The 27,582-nt window shown below is 42.2% G+C and overlaps 2 protein-coding genes and 1 pseudogene across 11 annotated transcripts in view; all 3 read right to left on the bottom strand.

The window, feature by feature from the left end:
- Positions 1-113: 113 nt before the first annotated feature.
- On the bottom strand, positions 114-2,449 carry LOC125237587 (heat shock protein 68-like). Of its 2 annotated transcripts, XM_048144721.1 has the most exons (2): positions 438-2,449; positions 114-335 (listed from the first exon to the last, which is right to left on the bottom strand). In XM_048144721.1, exons 1-2 carry the CDS (start codon positions 2,320-2,322, stop codon positions 220-222), a joined length of 2,001 nt encoding a protein of 666 aa, XP_048000678.1. In that variant the 5' UTR covers positions 2,323-2,449; the 3' UTR covers positions 114-219. The 2 variants fall into 2 exon arrangements, with proteins under 2 accessions (XP_048000678.1, XP_048000676.1); XM_048144719.1 differs by having other exon boundaries at positions 114-2,449.
- Positions 2,450-13,694: 11,245 nt separating this feature from the next.
- LOC125237371 lies at positions 13,695-15,861 on the bottom strand (annotated as a pseudogene).
- Positions 15,862-19,896: 4,035 nt separating this feature from the next.
- Positions 19,897-27,582, bottom strand: part of LOC125237451 (plasma membrane calcium-transporting ATPase 3) — a 284,836-nt gene continuing 277,150 nt past the window's right edge. For 5 of the 9 annotated variants that reach the window (XM_048144533.1, XM_048144534.1, XM_048144532.1 and 2 more), the window contains 2 exons: positions 24,546-24,614; positions 19,897-21,933 (listed from right to left, as the gene is read on the bottom strand). In XM_048144533.1, coding sequence (XP_048000490.1) covers positions 21,721-21,933; positions 24,546-24,614 — 282 coding nt within the window. In that variant the 3' untranslated portion in view covers positions 19,897-21,720. Of the gene's footprint in view, positions 21,934-24,545; positions 24,615-27,033; positions 27,339-27,582 lie in introns of those variants that run through there. The other 4 variants (XM_048144536.1, XM_048144539.1, XM_048144542.1 and 1 more) reach the window with 4 other exon arrangements.

The following is a 27,582-nucleotide window of genomic DNA, read 5'->3' as shown; positions in this document are numbered from 1 at the left end:
TGGCACAGACGTCCGTTACGCGCCCCGAGACACGCGACGCTCAAGTGGGAACGCTGCCTTAGGTTGATGGTTTGATAAAAAGATTAAAAAGGAACATTAAAAGAAACCAAATATTTAGAGTTCCTCATTCTTATTTATTAAATAAACTTACTTAATCAGTCTTTGTACATTATTTACAAAATAAATTTGAAAAATCCTATATATTACATCTACAGAGGTTTAGTCCACTTCTTCGATCGTTGGGCCATCATTTCTGCTTTGGTATCCAGGCATGCCTCCCATACCTCCCATACCACCGGGCATTCCGCCCATACCTCCCATGCCGCCGGGCATACCTCCCATTCCTCCGGGCATGCCTCCCATTCCCCCCATGCCGCCGGGCATACCTCCCATTCCTCCGGGCATGCCTCCCATTCCTCCCATGCCACCGGGCATACCTCCCGGCATACCTCCGGGCATGCCCCCTTGGTTGGGTCCCGCGCCCGCGGCTCCGCCGCCGCCGTGCATCTTGGTCATCACCGGCGAGCACACGCGCTGCACCTCCTTCAGCCTGTGCTCGTACTCCTCCACCTCGGCCAAAGAGTTGTTGTCCAGCCATCTCAGCGCCTCCTCGCACTCGCTGCGAGCCGTGTTCTTGTCCTGCTCGCTCAGCTTGTCTCCCGCCTCGTCCAAGGCTTGCTTCACGCTGAACACATAGGCCTCCAGTTGGTTTCTCGCTGCCACCCTCTTCCTCTGCTTCTCATCTTCGTCCTTGTAGCGCTCGGCCTCGGCGAGCATTCTGTCGATGTCCGCCTGCGACAGCCTGCCTCTGTCGTTCTTGATGACGATGTTCTTGCTCCGGCCGGTGCTGTTCTCCTTGGCCGACACGTTCAAGATGCCGTTAGCGTCGATGTCGAAGGTGACGTCGATCTTGGGCACCCCTCTGGGCGCGGGCGGGATGCCGGTCAGGTCGAAGGTGCCCAACAAGTTGTTGTCCTTCGTCATGGCGCGCTCGCCCTCGTACACCTGGATGGTGACCGCCGGCTGGTTGTCCGAGTAGGTGGTGAAGGTCTGAGACTGCTTGGTCGGGATCTTAGAGTTGCGTTCGATGATTTTGGTCATGACGCCGCCGGCCGTCTCGATGCCCAGAGACAACGGCGACACGTCCACCAGCAACACGTCCTGGATCCTGGAGTCGTTGGATCCGCTGAGGATGGCCGCCTGCACCGCCGCTCCGTACGCCACCGCCTCGTCAGGGTTGATGGAGAGATTCAGCTGCTTGCCGCCGAAGAAGTTCTGCAGAAGGTTCTGGATCTTCGGTATGCGAGTCGAGCCCCCGACGAGCACGACGTCGTGGATCTGGCTCTTGTCCAGTTTAGCGTCGCGCAGCGCCTTCTCGACCGGCTCCAGCGTGCCGCGGAACAGATCGGAGTTGAGCTCTTCGAAGCGCGCGCGGGAGACGCGCGTGTAGTAGTCGATGCCCTCGTACAGCGCGTCGATCTCTATCGACGCCTCGGTGCTGGACGAGAGGGTGCGCTTGGCGCGCTCGGCGGCCGTCCGCAGGCGGCGCAGCGCGCGGGTGTTGCCGCGCAGATCCTTCTTGTACTTGCGCTTGAACTCGTCCGCGAGATGGTTCACTAGCCTATTGTCGAAGTCCTCGCCTCCGAGATGCGTGTCGCCGGCCGTCGCCTTCACCTCGAACAGCGAGCCCTCGTCGATGGTGAGGATGGACACGTCGAAAGTGCCGCCGCCGAGATCGAAGATCAACACGTTGCGCTCGCCCTTCAAGTTCTTGTCCAAGCCGTACGCGAGCGCGGCGGCGGTGGGCTCGTTGATGATCCGCAGCACGTTGAGGCCGGCGATGGCGCCCGCGTCCTTGGTGGCTTGGCGTTGCGAGTCGTTGAAGTAAGCCGGGACCGTGATGACGGCGTCCCGCACTGTCGTGCCCAAGTACGCCTCGGCCGTCTCCTTCATCTTCGTCAACACCATGCTGCTGATCTCCTCCGGCGCGAACCTCTTCGTCTCGCCTTTGAACTCGACCTGGATCTTTGGCTTGCCACACTCGCTGATCACTTTAAACGGCCAGTGCTTCATGTCCGCCTGTATCTTCGGGTCGTCGAACTTGCGTCCGATGAGTCGCTTGGCGTCGAACACCGTGTTGTTGGGGTTGAGCGCGACTTGGTTCTTCGCGGCGTCGCCGATGAGTCGCTCGGTGTCCGTGAACGCGACGTAGGATGGTGTGGTCCGGTTGCCCTGGTCGTTCGCGATGATCTCCACATTCCCGTGCTGGTACACTCCCACACAGGAGTAGGTCGTTCCAAGATCAATTCCTACAGCTGGCATTTTTCCTTGATTCTCTGTAATAACTTCCTTGCACAATACAATAATGTATCACGTAATAACTCGAGAGAGGTATTCACCACTCAACTTCTTCGTACTATCGCTTTCGTGTTTAGTAAAATACTGAATTCGCGCCAGAGCGCGGTTGTTTATATACCCCGCCGCTAACAGCCAATCACAGCCCAGCATTTTCTAGATTATTCTCGACAACTGTTCGGCGGCTAATGGGTACGATGTCGAGTCTCGGATGTTCTCGACTATTCGGCGTCGAAGAAAAAGACAGACAAAACTTTTCGCATGTGTGAGAAAGAGAAGGTAGGATACTTAGTGATACCAGGTGAATAAAAAAATCGAGATATATGATTTTTATTAACTTGTATGTGTTTGCAATGAATTTGCAAAATATATTGAACAAAAATGTAATATTCATGATGTTAATAATAGGAACACGTTTTAGATGTTTTAGATGTATAATATTTTTGTGAAATTATTGGTTATTTAGAAAATTGAAGTTCAATATTTCATTTCTGGCGCAGTCGGTAGTGACCCTGCCTGCTGCGCCGCGGTCCCGGGTTCGAATCCCGGTAAGGGCATTTATTTGTGTGATGAGCACAGATATTTGTTCCTGAGTCATGGATGTTTTCCATGTATATAAGTATTTATATATTAAATATATCGTTGTCTGAGTAACCACAACACAAGCCTTCTTGACCTTACCGTGGGCCTCAGTCAATCTGTGTAAGAATGTCCTATAATATTTATATCTGGGCAACCGAGCTTCGCTCGGTTCTGTTTCGTATCCTTGACATGTGTCGCCATCTAGTTCAAAAATGAATAGTACCTACATCGAGCGAAAGAATTCTCAGCCTTATCAACACAACTACTCCACACGAGATGGCGCGCATTTCGCCACAAAAACTCAAATAGTGTATTTTCTATTCGTTTTAGCCTTGACCTGTGTCGCCATCTAGTGTTTGCAATAAATAGTACTTACATCGACCGAAAGAATTCAACTTTACAACTACTGCACACGAGATGGCGCGCGAAGAAAAACGCATGAAAACTCGAAAATTCGCGTTTTCCGGGACCTAAGGATAAGTTAGACCGATTTTTCACCCCCAAAAACCCCCACATAACAAATTTCTGCGAAATCGTTAGAGCGGTTTCCGAGATCGTCAGTGTAAATATATATATAAATAAATAAATAAATATACAAGAATTGCTCGTTTAAAAGTATAAGATTTATTTACTAAGTTTGCTGTGTCAAAATCTGCGTCAATTTAGTCTGGTCGGAATCTAATGCATAAGTAGGCTAGTAAATGGTAAATATAACATTTCAACAATTCTATTTAGGATGTATGATCTTGTTGCTGTGAGGGAGTCTGTTAAAACTGATGATACTTATTTACAATTTTATTAACAATGTTTATCGAATGTACTTTTAACAACCTTTCCACTTTATGCGTTTGTTTTATTAATCTAACATTAAATGTATTTAAACATCACAAACAGAAAAGCTATTTATTATGTAATAAAATACTTTTTGAAAAAAAATCTTTGTATTATTGTCCTTAGTAAGTAAGTATTTATGTTCAAATTATGTTATATTTTTCCTAATTAGGGTTCCGTTACTCAAAAAGGAAAAACGGAACCCTTATATGATTACTCGTGCGTCTGTCTGTCCGTCTGTCACAGCTGATTTTCTCCAAAACTACTGAACTAAATTAGCTGTGATGAATTAAGTAGGCTTATTTTATTTCGCTGTACGGAAGCCTTAAACCGCTTGTCCGACTCGCACTTGGCCAGTTTTTTAATATAAATATTGTAGCAGGTAATTATATTTTAAAATTCTGAGGAAAGATGATTTATTTATTTTATTTTTATTTGTTTATTTATAAGACATTTTTTTTTATAAGATATATTTATTTATTTATATTACAGATTACAAAATCAAGTTCATCTTTAAGCTATTTTAATTCACATTGACATATCAATATGTAGTAATTAATATCACATTTGTTTACCGATCCTATGTCATGAATAGATTCGAAATGTTTAAGTATCCGTAAAAAAATAAAACTTTCATATTCCAGACAATTTTAGCTTATGCTGTGGTATCACTGACCTTTTCAATTGTTGTTTATCATCATACATGCCATTGGCCTACAGCGTAAGAAAAGGGCAGCGATATATGTCAAAATACATATCAGAATGAGACAGATATAATCGAGAATTTTCGCGAAAGGTGAATGTAATTTTGCGAACCAAAATTAGATAATTCAAGATATCTGATTGAGACTATATTTTATGTTTACTTGCATTATGATTATAAACAAGATAAGTGCTAGCGGAAACATGAACGATAGTGCAATTGCAATCTGAGCTAAAAATAGAATGTGCTTACAACGCCATCTCGTGACGAGTAGCGTGCTCTCTTGAACTAGTGTAGTAAGCAAAGGATAGATTTATGTGATTGTCCACAGAACTGAAAGTGACAGTCTTAACCATATGACAGTGATATGACCTGCCAAGAGTCCTAAATACTGATGCTGTGAAACTCTGGTATAAACTCGAACGTTCTAGAACAGTGAAATTAAAAAGTTCAAACATGGTTAAAACATGGTAAAAACTTAAAACTGAAAAATTTTATGACATAAATTATTAAAAACCTATTTTAATTTATACAGGGTGTTACGTAAATAGGTAAACCCTAAAATTAAAAGGGGTGATAGGATATCTATCTTATTAGGTGTTATTAGCTATCATATTTTACCTTGATCCGGAGTACCGTAGGCGACAGTAGGGTTCAACCTGAACAAGTCGGCAACTCCTGCAGCTGGGTCAACTCTGCACGTAATGACTAGTTTCATTCCTGTGGATCAAGCTGATCTCGGCCGAGAGGGGGTCACGGACGCTGGGCAAGTTCGTGTCCTCAAACTGTGTCCCAGGCGATGCAGCGTCTGTGAAGAGGAAACTTCACCTGCACCTTAACAAGGTGTGGAAATCAACACGGGGAGTTGCAGTCACCGGTGATAAGTCTGCGCTAATGGGCGTTATGTGCGGACGCCAGGGGTAACTCCCGACGGTAGGATAGTCCATCGCGGCTAATTGACCAGTTACCGCCTGCCGAAGCTGGGCAGCCCCCGGCCAGTAAGGTACTGGTCCGTCCCCCAATTTGAGCTCCTTTAGGTGTATGGAGCAGCGGGTGTATCACAGCATCTGTAAAAAATTGGGAAATCTGTGCACCTGTCAATACAAATATTATGATAAAATTCGCAACCTGGAACGTGAGAACTATGTTAACACATTCGGACGAAGCTTCAGATGGTGTCCCTTTGCTCAGAAAAACCTCTATTATAGACAGGGAGTTACTGCGGCTTAGAGTTGATATAGCCGCGTTACAAGAAACCCGTCTCGCCGATGAGGGCAGCATACGTGAGGACAATTATACATTTTTCTGGAAAGGGAAAGACGCCTGTGAGAGACGTGAACACGGTGTTGGATTTGCTGTTAGGAACTCTCTTCTTAGCTGCATCGACTCTCCTACTGGTGTATCTGAACGCATAATGGTGCTAAAATTGCAGTCCAATGCCGGCTTTGTCACAGTTATTTCCGCTTATGCACCAACATTGAAAGCGGAAGCTGATGTCAAAGACAGCTTTTATGACGATTTGAGCTGTTGTCTCGATAATGTCCGCGCTTCTGATAAGCTATACTTTTACTTGGTGACTTTAATGCCAGAATAGGTAACAGTGCTGATGATTGGCCGGAATGCATGGGTCGTCATGGAATAGGACATCTAAATAACAATGGGCAACGGTTATTGGAGCTTTGTGCATCTCATTCACTCTGTATCACGAGCACCTATTTCAAGAGTAAGCTCATGCATAAAGTGTCGTGGAAACATCCGCGCTCAGGACACTGGCACCAACTTGACCATATAATTACTCGTAGGAGAGATTTGCGTGACATATTAAATTCTCGTACATACCATAGTGCAATATGCGATTCAGATCATTCAATGATTATGGCCAAGACTCGTTTTTCACCAAAGAAAATTCATTCGGCCAAGGCGAGTTGCCGCAAGCTCTGCCTCAACACAAGAGCTATGCTGGATAAGGACCTGTATGCTCAATTCTCGGTAGAAGTAGAGGAAAAAGTTACTACAGATGCCATTGATGTAACAGAGACCGTGGAAGAAGCGTGGCTCCTGATAAAAAATGCTGTAACAGATGCTGCTTTGCGGGTGTTTGGCAGGAAAAGTAAGGATGACGTAGATTGGTTCTCGGAGAATGAAAATGTCCTGCTTCCACTTGTTGAAAAGAAAAGAGCTTCTCATATCTGTCTCTTAGGTGATCCAGAGAACCGTGAGAAACAGGCAGCTTATAAATCAGCAAAATCTGAACTCCAACGCGTCAGTCGCCACTGTGCAAACGAGTTCTGGACTAGCCTCTGTGAAAAAATTCAGCACTGCCGGAATATTGGAGACTTTAGAGGGATGTACCAGGGTATAAAATGCGCCACAGGGCCGACGTGTAGGAAACGTGCCCCAATCAAGGACAGCGAAGGCCATCCTATCACCAATAAGTCGGACCAGTTAGCGAGGTGGGCACAGCACTATGCTAGCCTATATTCCGAGCCGGTGGATATTAGACCTGAGGCTCTGAATGATATACCGTCCTTTGAAATCATGAATGAACTTGATGACCTTCCATCTGGCGATGAATTTCATTCTGCAGTCAGGGGCCTGAAACTACGCAAAAGCACTGGCAGCGACAACATTCCCGCTGAACTTGTGAAACTCGGATGTGTTTCCACTCCTCTGTACGCTCTATTGCTGCGTTGTTGGGATAAGGAAACAATACCCCAGGAAATGAGAGACGCAAATATAATCACACTGTACAAGGGCAAGGGCGATAGAGGCGATTGTAACAACTACAGGGGTATATCGCTGCTCAGTATTGCTGGGAAGGCTTTTGCAAAGGTAGTACTGAAAAGGCTTGGAAAACTAGCTGCCCGTATTTACCCAGAAACACAATGTGGATTTCGTGGAGGTCGTTCCACGAATGACATGATATTTTCTCTGCGCCAAATCCAGGAAAAGTGTCGAGAACAACGCATTCCTTTGTATATTGCCTTTGTTGATCTCAATAAGGCCTTTGACACGGTGAGTCGTGACGGCCTTTATGAGGTACTAAAGAAAATTGGATGTCCGCCAAAGCTTCTCTCAATTGTTCGAGCCTTTCATGACAATATGCGTGGTTCCGTTGTCTATGATGGCGATTCCTCATCGCCCTTCTGTGTTAATCGTGGTGTCAGACAAGGATGTGTACTGGCACCAACACTTTTGGAATCTTTTTTCAGCCCTACTTATATCTGCTTTTGGAAACTGCGATGTTGGAGTGCATCTACATACCAGAGACGATGGGAAATTATTTAATATCAGACTCCTAAGATCCAAGAAAAAGCGTCTAGATATCATTGCACGTGAACTCCTATACGCCGATGACGCTGCACTTATCGCTAACACTGAGCAAGACCTACAGGAACTGGTTACAAGGTTTGATCGTGCTTGCCGTCAGTTTTCAATGACTGTAAATGCAAAGAAAACCGTTGTCATGGTGCAAGGAGATGTTCGCCCTCCATCTATAATGCTCGGTAGCTCTGTTCTTCAAGTCGTGGATCATTTCTGCTATCTTGGTTCCACTACAACGCCTACGCTATCCAATGACAAAGAGCTGGAGACTCGTATTGGTAAGGCATCTACAACATTCGGAAAGCTTTACTCGCGCGTCTGGAGAAACGAAAAGCTGTCCATTAACACCAAAATTCTTGTGTATAAGACTTGCGTTTTGAGTGTTCTTCTGTACGCGTCAGAGACCTTAATAACCTATGCAAAGCAAGAACGAAAACTAAATGCCTTCCATATGCGTTGTCTTAGATCCATACTGGGAGTGACGTGGAGAGACCATATAAGTAATCAAACTGTGCTAGCTAAAACAAATTGTTCTTCTATAACGGCAATGTTAAAGCAAAGAAGGCTCACTTGGCTTGGTCATGTGCATAGAATGGATCATACCAGACTCCCGCGTCAAGTCATGCTGAGTCAAGTTGCAAATGCCAAGAGGCCGGTTGGGCGCCCTATGCTTAGATATAAGGATTGCTGTAAGAGGGACCTGATCTGCTTTAATATTGAACCTCACATTTGGGAATCTAAGGCCGAGATGAGACCAGAGTGGCGCCGTGATCTTAAAGCGGGGGTAGACAAACATGACGAGGATTGGTTAGAAAGCCTCAGGCAGAAAAAACTACGCGCTGCCAGACCTCCTCCCCTGAACTCTGATCATGTCTGCGATCGCTGTGGCAGAAGATGCCGCTCTGGTATAGGTCTCTTTAGCCACCGAAGACGTTGCTATCAACTACCCCACAACACATGATTTACTGGACGCTGCTACAATCATCTGCAATAGATGTCGTGGCCAATGATGATTTACCTTAATGTATAATGTCAAGGACGATTATGTCATGGTTTTAGAGATAGTGGCAATTTTTTTCCTTTTTCTTTACGTTTTATCAATTAAACTGCCAATATCTCAAAAACTACGACATTTTCATTAAGATAACATACATTACCTCGAATGTTTTAAATCGACACAAGTTACGAACATTTCCTTTTCGCACGTGTATCGTACGACGTTTTTCAGTACGATGGCCATCCGAAGATTCAATTCCATCTGTACTGAAAAATTTGTTTCATATGATAACTAATGAGATGTTCTATCGCCCGTTTTAATCAACTAATAATTTTGGCGCTGGTTTACGGGACAGCCTGCATTAAAAAAAAAAAAACAAATCAAAAAGGCCGTAGCAGGATAAGGGAAGAAAAAATGCCCTTTAATGATTAGAAGTTGTTTTTTTTTCTATAGTTACTTACACTTAGTAGTACGATTGTGCAAAGTTTTGCTGAAAAATTCCCAACCCAGCAGAAGAAAAAAACCAAATTCATGAAATATGACTTTTCTCTAAAATTATTTAACTCTATCATACAATCTTTTTTTCATTTTGGTTAACTAAATAGTACTTGTTAACTAAATAGTAGTTGGTGTGAAGGCAGCCAAGCTGAAGTGGGATTGGGCGGGACACGTCTGTCGGATGCATCCGGAGAGATGGGCCAAGGTAGCGACCGAATGGGTGCCACAAATTACCAGAGGCCGAGGTAGACCAAAGATGAGATGGCGGAAAGACCTGGACTCATTTTGTGGCGGCTGGCGAGAGCATGCACAGAGCCGTGACGAGTGGCGGAAAACAGGGGAGGCCTTTGCCCAGCAGTGGGACACACTATAGGCTATTAAAAAAAAAAAATAGTACTTATAACCTGGAAGAAAATTGAGTCTCCAACTATAATATTTCTGCAAAAAGTACGTATTTCAACATTTCAAAAAATATTTTTTTTAGTTTCTGAAGGAGCGACCACTCTAAGTGATACTTCTAAAACAGCCTTATTTAATGATCTGTAAGTTTGACAGTTAAAATCGAAAAGCAACAGTGTCAAAATTAAAAAATAATGTTGGTTGGATTTTGTTACATTTTATTGTTATACCGTTCTAACACCGCCAAATAAAAATAACTTAAAAATTTCCTGGTCGAATTCCAAAATTTTTCCAAAATCTGTAAACGCCAATCTTCATCAATTTGAAATAGATGGAATGTCTCCTTAGACCGTTTTCGCGTAACAGCACGGGATCTGCCCTCACTGACCCGCTATCAAAATATACCCTGTATATCTTTTTAAAGTCAATATTGTCGAAAATTTGTTTTATTTTTACACATTCACACAGAAAATATATTTTTAAGTTATTTGGCGGTGTTAGAACGGTATAACAATAAAATGTAACAAAATCCAACCAACATTATTTTTTTTAATTTTGACACTGTTGCTTTTCGATTTATCTGTCAAACTTATATGACTGACATATCATTAAATAAGGCTTTTTCAGTACAGATGGTCGCTTTTTTACGCACTAGTTCGAGAAGTGGTTCATTATATGCCAGGTCGAATCTTCGGAGGCTCATCTGTACTGAAAAACGTCGTTCGATACACGTGCGAAAAGGAAATTCGTAACTCGTGTCGATTTAAAACACTCCCTTCGGTCGTGTTTTATCGCCACTCGTTTCGAACTTCCCTTTTTACGCACTTGTATCGAAATGTACTATTTTAGAAGTATCACTTAGAGTGGTCGCTCCTTCAGAAACTAAAAAAAAAATTTTTTAAATGTTGACTTACGTACTTTTTGCAGAAATATTATAGTTGGAGACTCAATTTTCTTCCAGGTTATAATTACTATTTAGTTAACCAAAATGAAAAAAAGATTGTATGATAAAGTTAAATAATTTTAGAGAGAAGTCATATTTCATGAATTTGGTTTTTTTTTCTGCTGGCTGAACCACTGGGAATTTTTCAACAAAACTTTGCACAATCGTACTGCTAAGTGTAAGTAACTATAGAAAAAAAAACCAGCTCCTAATCATAAAGGGCATTTTTAGTTCCCTATCCTGCTACGACCTTTGTTAAAATATTTTTCAGTACAGATGTTGTTTTTTTTACGCACTAGTGCGAGAAGTTGTTCATTATATGCCAGGTCAAAACTTCGGAGGCTCATCTGTACTGAAAAACGTCGTACGATACACGTGCGAAAAGGAAATTCGTAACTCCCTCCTCGTCCCTCCTCTACTTATGCTATCGATATGAAATTTGGAATAGGTAGTTATAAACATTGTGAACCTCTACAAGTTGAAAGTATTTTTTTTTTAAATTAATTAATATAAATGATAGAAAATGGCCAAACTGAAAGGGGGCAAACTAAAAATTTCAAGTAACTAGGTCAAGTGGGGTATCGTTAGAAAAAGTTCAAATTGTACATATCAAAACTATTTTTTATAATTTTTTGGTTGTGGAAAAAAAATGTTTTTTGAAGGAAAATGTAAAAAAAATACCGTTCGCCTTATCTCCGAAGTTTACCAACATAAATTTATGAAATTTTCACCAAACTTTCACTATTATAATGAATATTACAGGAAAAATAAAATCGTACACGTATCTTGAAAACCTTTTTTTTTATTTATAAAAAAACCTTTCAGATTTAGGTACATTTTCAATTTCAACACCCTTGCGGGTGTTTATTGTACCTGTATTTTTTAACAAAATAACAATGATTACCTGCTTTCAAATACAGGCAAAATGGTTAAAATCGGTTCACGCAATAAACAATTATTCCATAAAAATCATCTTCCATACTAGCTCGCGCGCATTAGTTTACTCAATTTGCCGATAGATGGCGCTGCACGTTGAACGCTCATTTCCTACATCGCGTTTTTCCTGATATAATGAGGTCGGTTCAGGAGCGTCTTGCGACATGTCGTAACTCGTAAACCATTGAAGACGAATAGTCTTGATTTTATTTGGACGTTGTCTAACAATAAAATGGTATATTAAAATATTACTTGTTATGTAGGAAATTGAGTCTTGAGGGATTTAGTCAAATCTGTAGACTTCTATGAATAACATTTTGATGATTCAACTATTGAAAGTTTGCACGGAACCCTCGGTGAGCGAGTCCGACTCGCACTTGACCGTTTTTTTTTTCAAATATAGTATTATTCTGATTGGTGAATTAAAAATGTACCTCCTAATCATTGAGGTATAATGTACTAGAGAGGACACGGCGAACAAAAAGTTTGCGCCACGAACATAAGTCCAGTGGACTTATGTTGCCTCAGTCAGTCTCTGCGCGTGGTGGGAGGAGGTTGTCTCTGACTGAACACAAATAAAATGAAAAAATGCCTTCCTGTGCTATAAGATACTGTTGAAGCCATACGAGAAAATCTAATAAAAGTGACGGTGTCACATTTCATCGGTTAGTAGACAAGCTATTTTGATCTAACTTAATTTAAGTAATTATTATAATGAAGGGACGGGCTCCTTAAACGCGATGCTATGGCCGCCATTTTGACAACTGGAATCATAGATGGATCGCGCAGACATGACATGTAGGTAATAAGGTATAATAATTGTGATCATATTCTGTTTTCAATATATAATATAAAAATATTTATTTCAAATTATAGTTTTGAATATACACGGTTCTAATACGAATTTTAGTCGATAATATTATACAATAAGCATGATTTTGAATTATTTCTGAATTATAATTCTCATTATTGACGAAAAATAGTGACACCAAAACTGAAATAGTATTTAATGCAACCGGTGTTTAAGGGAGGTAAAACAAGGTGAATGGCGCGATTATTATTCTGAGCGACAGAAACTTACAAAACTAATTTTATTCAAAGGAAATTAAAATTTATGGAAAAAACAATTACTAATTTTTATTTCACTGAGTAGAAATTAAGTATAACACAATGTATAATAGTGCTAAAAGTAAACTACTTAGTATTTCACACACAAAGTATAAAACAAAGGTCTACACTAAAAGTGTCGCGTCTAGGTGGTCAAGTCTTACTCTATGACACGGTTCGCTTCACACGCATGCGCCTCGCGCTGCCGCCGCTGCCAGTCGGCGCACAGAATATGTTCGAGTTGTCATTTCTAGTACGTAGTACATAGTAGTTCAATGCTCCTAATAAATTAAATTGTATCGCTTGAAACGTAAAGTAACTTACATTCAGACATGAGCAAAAAGATCTGGAAATGTTAGATTAAAATATTAGATTATATTTATTCAGATCAATTCATGAAAGTTTTAGTTTTCTGCATGTGAGACATAGTATTTTATACAATCGTGATATAATACAAAGCTTTTCAGTCGAGTACCATGTTTAGGCCACGAAGCTTGCTGAGTGGCCTAATAGTACGGTACGAGAGTGAGCTTAATTATATCACTATTGTATACAATACTTTTTCTACGAGTCATCATCTTCATAATCAACGGACGGAAATATCATCATTCATGCAAGTTAAAATTAATGTTAATAGAGTCGTTCACCGTTGTATCAACATCGAATTACCTAGCAACCAATTGTTTGTAATAACCGTCTCTGATTGGCCGATAATGTGACAGATAAAAAAAAATGTGTTTCAGATGCAGGAAAATTTGCCAGGTATCGCAAAATTAGTAAATAAAATGTATGAAGTTCTATTTTTGAAATTATTACAGTTAACTAAAGTCAACTATAATGAGCTTATTATAATTGAGTCGGAACTGCCATAGAGTATCCAACACTGAAAAGTTAGCACTTATAGTTTAGTCTGTGGTGTCCTAATGGAGAAAAAATTTATTTTGTTCGTCTTTATGCTCATGTCCATTATCCTGTGTTAATTAAGTAGTAAATAAAACAAAATATTTTAAAGAGGAACTCATACTTATTTATTAAACATAAATTACTTAAAATTAATCAGTCTTTGTACAATATTTACAAAATCAATTTGAAAATCCTATTACATCTAAAGAGGTTTAGTCCACTTCTTCGATCGTTGGGCCATCATTTCTGCTTTGGTATCCCGGCATGCCTCCCATTCCTCCCATTCCTCCGGGCATGCCTCCCGGCATACCGCCAGGCATGCCCCCTTGGTTGGGTCCCGCGCCCGCGCCCGCGCCGCCGCCGTGCATCTTGGTCATCACCGGCGAGCACACGCGCTGCACCTCCTTCAGCCTGTGCTCGTACTCCTCCACCTCGGCCAGAGAGTTGTTGTCCAGCCATCTCAGCGCCTCCTCGCACTCGCTGCGAGCCGTGTTCTTGTCCTGCTCGCTCAGCTTGTCTCCCGCCTCGTCCAAGGCTTGCTTCACGCTGAACACATAGGCCTCCAGTTGGTTTCTCGCTGCCACCCTCTTCCTCTGCTTCTCATCTTCGTCCTTGTAGCGCTCGGCCTCGGCGAGCATTCTGTCGATGTCCGCCTGCGACAGCCTGCCTCTGTCGTTCTTGATGACGATGTTCTTGCTCCGGCCGGTGCTGTTCTCCTTGGCCGACACGTTCAAGATGCCGTTAGCGTCGATGTCGAAGGTGACGTCGATCTTGGGCACCCCTCTGGGCGCGGGCGGGATGCCGGTCAGGTCGAAGGTGCCCAACAAGTTGTTGTCCTTCGTCATGGCGCGCTCGCCCTCGTACACCTGGATGGTGACCGCCGGCTGGTTGTCCGAGTAGGTGGTGAAGGTCTGAGACTGCTTGGTCGGGATCTTAGAGTTGCGTTCGATGATTTTGGTCATGACGCCGCCGGCCGTCTCGATGCCCAGAGACAACGGCGACACGTCCACCAGCAACACGTCCTGGATCCTGGAGTCGTTGGATCCGCTGAGGATGGCCGCCTGCACCGCCGCTCCGTACGCCACCGCCTCGTCGGGGTTGATGGAGAGATTCAGCTGCTTGCCGCCGAAGAAGTTCTGCAGAAGGTTCTGGATCTTCGGTATGCGAGTCGAGCCCCCGACGAGCACGACGTCGTGGATCTGGCTCTTGTCCAGTTTAGCGTCGCGCAGCGCCTTCTCGACCGGCTCCAGCGTGCCGCGGAACAGATCGGAGTTGAGCTCTTCGAAGCGCGCGCGGGAGACGCGCGTGTAGTAGTCGATGCCCTCGTACAGCGCGTCGATCTCTATCGACGCCTCGGTGCTGGACGAGAGGGTGCGCTTGGCGCGCTCGGCGGCCGTCCGCAGGCGGCGCAGCGCGCGGGTGTTGCCGCGCAGATCCTTCTTGTACTTGCGCTTGAACTCGTCCGCGAGATGGTTCACTAGCCTATTGTCGAAGTCCTCGCCTCCGAGATGCGTGGCCGGCCGTCGCCTTCACCTCGAACAGCGAGCCCTCGTCGATGGTGAGGATGGACACGTCGAAAGTGCCGCCGCCGAGATCGAAGATCAACACGTTGCGCTCGCCCTTCAAGTTCTTGTCCAAGCCGTACGCGAGCGCGGCGGCGGTGGGCTCGTTGATGATCCGCAGCACGTTGAGGCCGGCGATGGCGCCCGCGTCCTTGGTGGCTTGGCGCTGCGAGTCGTTGAAGTAAGCCGGGACCGTGATGACGGCGTCCCGCACTGTCGTGCCCAAGTACGCCTCGGCCGTCTCCTTCATCTTCGTCAACACCATGCTGCTGATCTCCTCCGGCGCGAACCTCTTCGTCTCGCCTTTGAACTCGACCTGGATCTTTGGCTTGCCACACTCGCTGATCACTTTAAACGGCCAGTGCTTCATGTCCGCCTGTATCTTCGGGTCGTCGAACTTGCGTCCGATGAGTCGCTTGGCGTCGAACACCGTGTTGTTGGGGTTGAGCGCGACTTGGTTCTTCGCGGCGTCGCCGATGAGTCGCTCGGTGTCCGTGAACGCGACGTAAGATGGTGTGGTCCGGTTGCCCTGGTCGTTCGCGATGATCTCCACATTCCCGTGCTGGTACACTCCCACACAGGAGTAGGTCGTTCCAAGATCAATTCCTACAGCTGGCATTTTCCCTTGATTCTCTGTAATAACTTCCTTGCACAATACAATAATGTATCACGTAATAACTCGAGAGGTATTCACCACTCAACTTCTTCGTACTATCGCTTTCGTGTTTAGTAAAATACTGAATTCGCGCCAGAGCGCGGTTGTTTATATACTCCGCCGCTAACAGCCAATCACAGCCCTGCATTTTCGAGATTATTCTCGACAGCTGTTCGGCGGCCAATGGGGACGATGTCGAGTCTCGGATGTTCTCGACTATTCGGCGTTGAAGAAAAGGACAGACAAAAGTTTTTGCATGTGTGAGAAAGAGAAGGTGGAATGCTTAGTGATACCACGTGTTTGAAAAATGCGTGACTTATACAATTTATATTTGCCTTTTTAATATTATTTGCGTTTATGGAAAATTATTAATTTTTACTATTTTGCTTTTGTTTGCAAAATTGTTTGTGCTTCTTATTTTTTTATTTACAGGTAAAATGCATAAGAATGATTCAACGAAGTTAGGCTACCCTGATAAACCTCTATTCAGTGAAAAATATGAGCAACGAGTACATTACGATACAAGTGCAAAAAAGTGGGAATTCGAATCGAGTGGCGATAAATTAAAACATGATCGAAGAAAAACTATATTAAGTAAACTCCATTCCTCAGCTGGCAACTGTTGTTCCTAATTTTATTAGACGTGTCAAATATTTTGAGTTTTTCCCAAGCATGTTTGTATATAAATTAGCGCATGTGAAACATTTGTTGGATTGGCCGGATCTAAGCACTTGCATTTTACGTCACAAAATAAGTGAAAGCCGTTGGTACAAGTTTCAAGATTGTATAATAAAATTGTTATTTGAAAAATATAGTATTCCTGTCAACAAACACAAAATATACTACGACGAGAATTATTGACAAATGTCTCTTTTAATGTGGTATCACCGACCATAATGTTAATTATACGTTACGTTATTGTGTGTGTACGTGCCTACTAGCACTGCCGTGTCATATTGAAAAAATTAAATATTGACAAATATATTATCGATATGATAAGAAGCTAGCTACCGTAAACGGCACGCGGTCTTAGTCTCAGTGTAGTTAATAATCTAACCACAAAATTAAAATTTTGAAAAAACCCCCGACCGCAACCTAGTGGACCGATTTTCATGAAACGTGGCTAAGAACACTCCCGACTAACTCAGCTTTCAGACAAAAAAAAAACTAAATCAAAATCGGTTCATCCGTTCGAGCGCTACGATGCCACATACAGACACACACACAGACAAACAGACAGACAGACAGACAGACATACATACATTAGTTTTTGCGTCGGGGTTAAAAGGCAACTATCATGATAGTAATAAGGTTCAAATCCATAAAAAGTCATTTCGGAGATAACACGTTTTGTCATCATCTTCGAAAAAAGTTACCTGCATACTGCGAACTGTTCCATAAATTTGAACCTTATTGCTATACGGTAGTTGTTTTTTAACTACACTGAGACTTTAGCGCGTGCCGTTTAAAAGGGACTTAGCCACGTGAATAATAGAAACAAAGGCTTTTGTTTAACAGATTACGGCAAAAACCAAAACAACATCTCAAAAAAATCATACTATACCAGAACATGCAAACAAAAACTGGAACAGGACAAAAAACGCAACAGCTTACAAGTCATTGCTCCTTTCTTTATTATCTATCCATCCCATTGTATTGTTGAATGTGGGTTACTAGGCCAGTAGTAATAAGGAGGTCACTGACCCATATTTCGCTAAACAATAGTACGGATAGATAACAAAAGATTTGGGTCAACCTGCTAACAAAAAAGGTGCATTGTTTATCTACAATTTAGGTCAGTAGTACAATCCCTTGTTAAGTTTATGCCGTAATTTATAAGAACGTAATAAATATAAATTTAACATCATATTAAGGCTAGATCTAGATGTGATCTAGATTACATACCTATATAGTTATCTGATCAAACATTCAAATACTATATACAACGTGCTTTTATTGAATTCCGACAACTTTAAGGGAAGGTTTGTTTATTAGGTCAAATAATTTTTTTTTCCCCTCACTAGCTAGGAAACACGTGTTTTGTCCTTTAATACCAGCGGGTAAAAACTCATTTTATCCACTAGTGGGTAAAGTAATTTGACCTTAAATAAAGTCAAATTAGTTGTTTTAAAATTGATAAAAGTAGGTGAATCTAGTAATAAAGATGATTTACCACCTGTGGAACTACTAGAAGCAGTGATAAACGCATTTTTTGCGTTGTAGTTTCCTCGCTATAATGAGGGGAAAAGTTTTGTGTTACACTCGGGTGCAAATGTATTTTACTTCTCGTGTGTTAAAAAACTCGCAAGTTCAGGATTCTATTCTCGAACCACTCGCTTTGCTCGTGGTTCAACTATAGAATCCTTTCACTTGCTCGTTTTTCAATTCCACACTCGGCGTTAAAATACAACTTTGCCCCCTTGTATAACAAATAACTATTAAGAAACTGCTGTGTTAGTTACTTTGACACGCGAAGCTTCAAAGATAATATTTTGTTAATTGCATCTTATTCATCTATGTAAAAAGCGTGGTGTAGTGAGTGTTTATTTTATTGTAGTCTATTAAAAATCGCAACATTATGCGCAATTATAATTTTATTTAAAAATAAACTTTACATTTACATTGCCATCTCGTGGCGAGTAGCGGTACTTCGTGTTATGCAGATTGCAGAACCGGGAAAATACTCGACTGTTCTGGAATTTTCAACCTTTAACCAGCTTGCTAAGAATTTTGAACTACAAACAATAGAAAATTAACGTACGATAATAGCGCGCATTTGAGCTTAGTTTTGTGCGTTTATTTTTAGATTCTTTGAATTTAGCTCTCATCATTTATGGTAACAGCGCCATCTTGTGTCGTCGTAAGTAGTAAAGTACGTTTCTGCTGTTTTTGTGGTCTACCACGTGGCGTGTGGCGTTGTATGTAACTAGCAGCACAGCTAGCAGTATAGAGCTAAGGGCCCGCGCACACGGGCAACTGTTGCCGGTGACTTTTTTGTCGCGGCCATGGCCTAGTATGAAAGTGCGCACACGAGGCGACGCAACTTTTCATACAAATACGAAAGTCGCCGAGCAACTGTTGCCCCCGTGTGCGCGGCCCTAAGCAGGTATAGAGTTCGACTTCGAACCGATCTGGAAAACGGGGATTCTTTCGAAAGGAAACACAGTGTTTCTTTTCTTCCCTGCTAGGAGAGATCATCGTGATACTTTTATGTTCTAAGTTCTTATTTTTTTGCCCATGGTGCCCTTTTAGTCACGACTGTTTTGTGTCACATGGTAGCAATATATGATTTTGTGAACCGTGCGTGTTTATTGAATTCTGAACAAAGCGAAGGATTCTAAAATATAATTCTGTGCTTATATTTACTGGTAAATGTCATTTGCTCCCTTGTGACACAACGTATGTACCTATTAGGTACTATTATGATTACGACTCTTCTCTTTCCAACTTTATGTGTGACTCAACTCAACTCAACTTGAAGTGTTATCGTCCAATCAAGTCCCATGAAAAATTTGAACATCGCATCTTTTACCTACTACTTAGAAATTAAAACAATGAGTCTGTCTGTGCGGAGAAAAGAGTCCTGAAATACAATCTAGGGTAAGGTGCATTAGGGTAATTCCGAATGACAGAAATGTTCGGGTAATTTCGAAAGGGGAATCTTAATATGATGGAAATAATGGTGATTTTTATGCGACTTTTGAAATTAGACGACTTTCGGTATTACCCAAATGCACCTTACCAAAAACTTGTCGATTGTAGAATTCTTATCATTTTGATTACTATAATAGGTAATACATACTTACTATCTCTTTGCAACTGCCAATTCATACTCTTAGTATATTTTTTTTTTCACGGCCATTTTCCGTACAAAATACAATTAAATCACACACTATTTCATTATGGGCCTTTTCTAGAGGTACATACAATTTAGTAATAGTAAAAAGGTATTTAATGACTTAATAAATTGTGTTTTGTATGGAAGTAGCTAGGTACCTTAAAGAACTCGCTCTGCTCTGGAGTTCCTCCAAAATCGATGTTGCCAGCTTTTTTATGTATATTTTGCAATATTTTCGGGTACACACAAATAAAACTACACAGTTAAAAACAATAAAATAGATTTTCATTTATTGTGAGACGAAAAATACAACAATGGGACTTATCACCTAAAATGGTTAGTGGCAGACTGTTGTGTCGAAACAATTGTCGGGTTGGGCCTCGTCAAGACGCGCCTTAACACTACAGTACACTCCTAATTTATGTCTTTCATTGGGTAACTCGTGGCTCATAACGAATATCAACGAAAATATATATAAATACACAAACCATGATCTCTATTCACTGAAATCATAGCTATACTTTTAAACATGTGATTCAATAGTTCATTTCTTTAACTAAGTTTTTTTTAAAAAGGCTTTATTGATTTGAAGCTAATACTTAATTACTTACAAGATTGTTTAGTAGTTTTAATAGTAGTCGCGGGACGGGTCGTGCGCCCCGCGTCGTGTGGGCGTGCGGCCCGGAACCAAACGTAACAACTCTCAATACCGCTACTATGAAACGTTCTATACAAAATTGAACATTGCCGCTTCGCTAATCGTTTACTAAAACAAGATGGCGGCGAGCGGCGACTCGGTCGAACTCGTCACTAATCGATTAAGTACATGTCTTACGTTATAAGTTGAAAATGCCACTGCTGCGATCCTACGTCGCCTATGTCTGGAGCGCGCGGGCAGTGGCGGGGCCGGGGGCCGCGAGTCCGCGCGCCGGCCGCGGGCCTCGCGAGGGGCGCGGGCCCCCCGAGCGGGGCCTGGGCCCCTCGGGTGGGGTCTGGACCCCGAGTGGGGCCTGGGCCCCCGAGCGAGGCCCCCGCCTAGAGCCTGAGGCCCCGGGCCGCCACCACTGCGCGCGCGCTTCGCTATTGCTCATAGAGAAAAAATTCCAAAATCAATTCGTTACACCGTAGACTATATTTTGTTTAATAAACTTGAAGTATTTATCAATAATCAATAAGTACATTATAATAATTGAATAATTAGTATTTTGTTTCATAAGAGATACTAGCATTACAAATAAATACCTTCAGCTATACAATTTAATGTTTATTTCTATTTAAACATTTTGAAGATGTTTAAGTGGACTACGTCGGTTTATACACAAGAGTGGTCGTTTCTTGTATAGAAACTAGTTGATGCGTCTACGCTTCGAGATATGACTTAAATGTATACTTAGATTTAGGGGGAAAATGTCGTAAAAACAAAAAGAAAAGTTATTGAAATTTATAACAAACACCTTAACTAATACTCAATGTAATAATTTAGTCAAAGTATATGTATATATAATATATATATAAGGTGAATAGATAGATGGCGGCGTGGCGGAGGCCGCGGGAGGCAACAGAAACGGTTTGTACAGGGCCCGCGCCCCCCCCAACCCCCACCTCGCGAGTCCAACACAAAAGCAATACAAAACATTTCATTCCGTGTAAGAGATGACACGATGGTATGCGAAAAATTTATTTTTTTTCAAAAAACACACGCCCATTCGCTCACCCTTGCGCTTAAATCTAAAATTAATAATTAGACAATATTTTTATTTGTTCAACAGACGCGCGCTAACGCACGCGTATTATAATAAAATATTTTCAAAACAATCGAATAATTAAACACACTAGTTAACAATATAACTTATGCTCAAATACACGGGCGGGCTGGCCGCGGCAACCATACTCGAACCAAACGAAACGATCCTCGTTCTGTTTAAAAATATGATTTTATACACAATCGTTTTAGCATATATAATAATCATTACATTAGAGCGATGGCAGCGTAACGGTCGGGAACGTCTCTGGGCACGGTCGGGCGCTATAATACTGTTATCGCTAATTTATTGCATCCGTGAGCGGGGACCGTGGGGGCGGCGGCGTTAGACGGCGGTCTCGGTGTGCGAGTGAGATGACAGCCGTTCCACGTCGATGTCGTGCGGCGCGAGCGCGTCGCGCGCCTCGTACTCCACGCTCGAGGAGTGCGAGAAGCGCTTGCTCAGCGCCGTCTGCTTGCGCAGCGCCTCGGCCAGCGCGGCGTCCGCCAGCGAGCCGCGCGAGTCCAGGCCCTGCCGGAACGCGTTCACCACGCGGATCTGCGCCCAACCAACACGTTACTGTCTCGGCACGTACGTACCGCTGCGCACGAGCGGTGCTCTCGCCCCGATCCCTGGTTATATGCCGGCCAGTGCCGTGTCCCGTCACAAACACACCATTCGCACTCGTCACTGAGCACGAACGGATGGTTTTCAGGTGGAAGCGATCGGAATACTTGTGTATAATTTTTGTGTAAGACTGCCGATCGAAGAGTGAATAGAACTGATAGAAGTTGGTGAAGAAATAATAGGCCGGCATATAACCCGTCCCAGCGACCACCAGCCGTTCACCCAACTCTCGTGTTTGAACATGGATTGTTATCACAACAAACGAGAGCGGGCACGCGAGGGCGCTCGGGATCGAGGTTCGTCCCCTTCAAGGGAACTATTGGCTGCTCTGATCCGACTCTAATTTTGTGTCAAAAATCTAATTGCCCTTCTAGGTCTATTTGTCTATAGTGACGTGCTATGTACACTTGGGACCGTCTAAAGCTAATTCGGATCAGAGAGCCGTATGTTGAGAGCAACACGGGTGCACGCCGGTCTGTTGCGGTCTGTCGCGACTGGACCGGGAGAAGGATTAGTTAGAACATAAATTGAAGCACACCGAGCCATAAAAAAAGGCGGTAAAGCAGGTAATTCAAAATTCCAGTCACAGATACGAAGGTCGAGCCGGCGGGGCCGGTCATGCAGTGATTCGATCCGGCCTGTCCACAACCGAATTGGCAAGAGTTTGGCTGCAATCTGTCAAAAGGCTCTTTAGAATGTTACATAAACCGAGAGCTCTTTAACGCAGGCTTCTGTAATTTGACCTGAAGTTACAGATTGCAGCAAAACTTTGCGAGTTGAGTTGTGTAAGCCTCGCAAGGGTAGTCTTCCGTCGCTGCTCCTCTGAATACAGACATCGTCGTAGGGTGCCAATAGTGTAGAGACGTGAACCTGTCGTGAGCATGCTGGCGGTACATTAGCGAATAAGTCTTCACAGCTGAGACCAGCTATGGCGTTCTAAAATACTCCAGAGGCCAGACTCAGCTAGTGAAGCGATCTAATGCAAGGCTCAAGTCAGAGCGATCAGCCTGATCCGTAAATATAGCGACCAAGTACAGGACGGTATATTGCCGGACCGGATCAACCGACCGACGAGCCCAACGCCTCTGTGACTGTATTTGGAGATTGACCTCTTCTATGCTACTCGCGACCAAGCTATGGAACGGCGATGCCCTATATTACACACTATGCAATACGAAGCAACATAGAACGCCTGATTCAAGGTCCCATGAACGAAGCATGGTATAAGCGTCCTCGAATAATGACAATGAGCCCTTTTCAGAGAGAACCTAAAACATCACAATCCAAAGCATTCGCTTATGATAAAGAAAATACTAGAAGCTATTAATGGTCTATTTATCGTGATTTTAAAAGCTTTCATGTTATCATTTTCCAATGATTTTTTGTAGAACCCCACAATTTTTAAGTGCATTACTGTGAGGCAAAATAATTTTAAAAATACTATATGAATGATGCAACAAAAATGGAAAGCGGAATGCTTAATGAGACGCAAATTGGTAGAAGAGTTAACGCTAAAGCGTTTAAATGCTTAATAAGAATTTATGAAGCGATGATCAACTAAGGACGTGAAAAAGATTCTGCTAAATTTGACTAATATACCTATATCTAAATTACTTATAAAACTTTAATTAATTAGGTACAATACTAAGTCTATCGTTCGACCACAAATATACAGTGGAATCAGTGGAATGTCACATTTAAAAATGAAATATTTTTGTACAAAAGATCTTAGATTACTTGAAAATTCTATAATATAAATCCCCGACTTCAGATTCTAGTGCTCGCAAAATTATTGACACAACATTAAGATTGATAAACGATTTTAGAATCTTTCACGACGATGTCAGATGTGAAATGGTTGTAAAAATGGATTACAGAGACATGCAATTGGATACATGCATGAATGCGAGAAGCATGCGACACTGACCTTCTGTTTACGCCACGGCTGCAAAATGACACCTTAAATGGCGCGATCGGTTAAGTTTTACTATTAAACAACTGCTTTATGTTTACTACACATCACACTAATCCCAAGCGTCGGCGTGTAGTCTATAGAGAGCAAAAGTGAATGGCGAATTTATCAATATATCATTCATAATTTCTCCATGCAATTTTGCACCTCACTGTATATTACTCGACGCAACGTTGACGTCTTTCCCATAGTGCTGGCTAGATGCCGACGCTCAAAAGACGCTAGTGGGAGTTACAACCTGGCAAAAAAGAGTAAAATTAAAATGTGACAGCATCGTAGTTTCGTCCCTTTCAAATTTTGTGTGAGAAAATGGGATGACACTACGATATTGCCTTTTTTAAATTTCTACTGTTTTTTGCCAGATTGCGGTTCTTGGAGTAAAATGGTTCCTTTTAACCGATCGCGCCAACTTTACCGACAAGCAAAACATAAAGGTCAGAGTTAGAGACAGTGGACTGGACAGAAAAGTTGTAGTATAGACAGAGTATTAGAGAACATATAAGAAACGTAAGTAAAACTGAACAAAAACGAGATGTGAGTGAATTAGCGTCGCCATTATTATATATCTTACAGCCTGGTCGGTCGAAGTCTTGCTGTACGGGACGGGGATCAGGCGTTCCTGTAACTCGCCACCTATGACCTTCGGTGTGCAAGTGGGATCATGGAAAAGAAAATAAAAACGAGAACATGAAGGAAAACGTCACGAAGAAGAAGTCGTAAGTACAAAAAATAATACAGATCTGGTCTGAGCGGGCACTCGCTACCTTAAAATAACGATAACTTTAAGTAGTGTGCGAATACTGTTATGATCCCTCTCATACATCTCCCGAGCGTTGGCGTCCAGTCAAGTCTATGGTTACTGCTCGACGCAAGCGTTAAGGCATTTCACATAGCGCTGACTAGATGTCGACGCTTAAAAGACGCTAATATGTAGTAGCTTTAAGAAAAGATGGCACAGAAAGATAGTTGTAGCGAGTGCCGGCTCCGGCCCGTGTCACGAACGGAAAGTGAACATCAGAAGATCTTCAGGGGACTGTACGAAGCTTGTGCCTCGAAGCGATGGTCAGGTTTAAATAAACAGAATGTACAAATAAAATACATAAAACGCAGGGTTCCTCCTATACCTTAAGAAGCACATTCATGGGGTGTGCACTTAAAAACTATTTTATTTTCCATACATAGCTCCTTGGCCATTTTTAACGTCGACATAATCATTAAAAAAAAAACAGTAAATTAAAAACATTGATGTACATCGAACATTTATTTCCTAACGTGGTCCTGAAAGTTCGTGAAGCGCAGGGTTTTTGTTTTTAGAGTTTGTATGTGCGTGTGTGTGTGTGTGTGTGTGTCGGGCGCGAGCCCGCGCCGTGTGCCTGTTTCTGTGTCATGCGACTGTCTCTGAAGCACACAAATCATGTTTCACCGAAGTGGCTCACATACCAGAACTACATTCATGTGTCTATCTATACTAACTACAGAATAAGCTTTGTGATTTGGCTGCAAAAGAATGGTTTGAATAAAAGAAAACAACATTTATAAGCGCTGTGTAGGTGAGGCGCTAGTATTGAGAGGCTACGTGGTGGAGTTCAGCTGGTACTTGTTCTGTTCTAGTGTCGCCGGTGAGGCATGCAGCTAGCTACAAGCGCCAAGCTCTACGACTAGCCACGACACTCAGGCGCCGGGCGGCCCCGGCAGTTACCTTAAAACGCAGCTCCGAGGCACAGGGTGAAATGAAAGTTACTTTGGAGTACAGATACTTTAATACTAAAGTTTAAGAGACAAGAAGCTTCAGGAACGAGTTAACAGAGTACCGGCCTGCCCGGTTAGTGACATCACTCTATGGGGCGACGCTCGCCACTATAAGCGTAATTATTAAATTTTTGAAAAAATCCAAGTTTAAACTTTAAAATCTAAATTATTTGGTGTACACCAAGACACGAATTTTATTTTTTTATCTTTTGTTTTTGTTTAAATTTAAATATATCTACCATATCTTAACAATTAAGTAGCAGGCAATGATTTGAATCTACACGAGTGCATTATCAATTTGCGATTCCATACATAATATAATATATTTAATATAGACGCTATTATACTTAACATGTATACATTTTCAGTTCACTATATCCCTCATAGTTGACGGATAGTTAAATTTGCTTGAAATTAGAAACTAAAGTAACTAAAATGAAGGTGAAACTCAAAGAGAAGGTGATAAACTGTATATCTATAGATAGGAAAGTATGGAAGACCAGAGTGTGTAGTGTCGGACAGTGCGGCTCGACTACAAGGCCAGTCGCGAGACCGCAGTAAAACCTAGAGAAAGAGACATTTTACTACGATCTCACGACTGCTGCTTGCCATTGCCGAACTATTTAGAAAGGAAAATCTAATGTTAACGCATCTTATGTGTTCTTCAGCCGTCGTAACTCCATGCAGAGTGCTACCAGACCTCCATCGCCTTGTATTCAAACGCAGAGCTATTATATAATAAAATAAATGAAAGAGTAAGTCCTTAGAGTGACTGTGTATATGCTGTGGGACATATACGGTACAGCTAGTTCACACGACATACAGACTAGGTAACATTCATTAACTAGACACGTAACATTCGCAAACTCCTGCCATGACAATAGAAAATCTATCGCATTCTCTCGGCAAACATACAACACAAACAAATAACAAGCAAATTTAATTATCATACCGTTAAACGTATATAAAAGCACTTGACTAGCACGTATTTGTGAGTTTGTTTTTTATTTTTATAAAAATGGCACATTGTTTTTTCCCGTATCATAAATTATCAATTTAGTACAACACATAACAATATATTATTTTGTATATTTGTTACAAAAAGACAAGTTTTAGGAATATTTACAGAAAGGTTTTTTAGAAAAACAATACAAAATAAATAATTTTATCATGTTAACAGTTCCGTCTCGGATCGTCGGTTAGTCTACACAGGTGCACCATATTTATATATAAATCTATAAAATAATTTGCGAATCTCTAATGTCCTTACTCTAATACTTTTAGTAAACAATTAATCACTTCTTAAACTACGCTTTACATTTTTAGAATCTTTAAAACGTTTTAAAGTCGATTTATATATTTTAAGTTAAACTTGGTTATTTTAGAAAAGGAGTATTTATGTTTTGTTTTTTAATGTCGATGGCAGTTTGGATTTGTAACTGGCCACCGCGGGCGCGGAGGGCGGGCGTTAGGGGATCGTTTAGTCATCGCTTTGGTGCGATACGGGGCTGAGCGCCGGGAGGGAGCTGCCGCCAGACTGCACGCTGATTCTTCGGTGTTCCGCCAAATAATTATTGACAAATATCCTGCGACCGGCCATTATGTCCGCCTTTTGCTGTAAACAACGACGGCCCGTCAGTGTCGCCGCACCACTGCTCCAAGGCCATTGCGTTTAAAAATAAAATACAAATGGCATTCCAAAACCAAAAATTTAAAATCTATCTATTCTTTTATTACCGTTTATTTAGTAAATGCAGCTAGGAGTTCAGATTGGTTTTAAAATGCCAAAACTAGTTACTAATAGGGAAGAAATTGCTGTTAGTAGAGTAAAAAGGTTTTTTAGAAAGCAGTATCGCTTG

The sequence above is a fragment of the Leguminivora glycinivorella genome, chromosome 21 (assembly GCF_023078275.1).
Source record: "Leguminivora glycinivorella isolate SPB_JAAS2020 chromosome 21, LegGlyc_1.1, whole genome shotgun sequence".
NCBI lineage: Eukaryota > Metazoa > Arthropoda > Insecta > Lepidoptera > Tortricidae > Leguminivora > Leguminivora glycinivorella.
The sequence above is the reverse complement of the archived record's forward strand: the minus strand, read 5'-3'. Positions and strand labels throughout refer to the sequence as shown.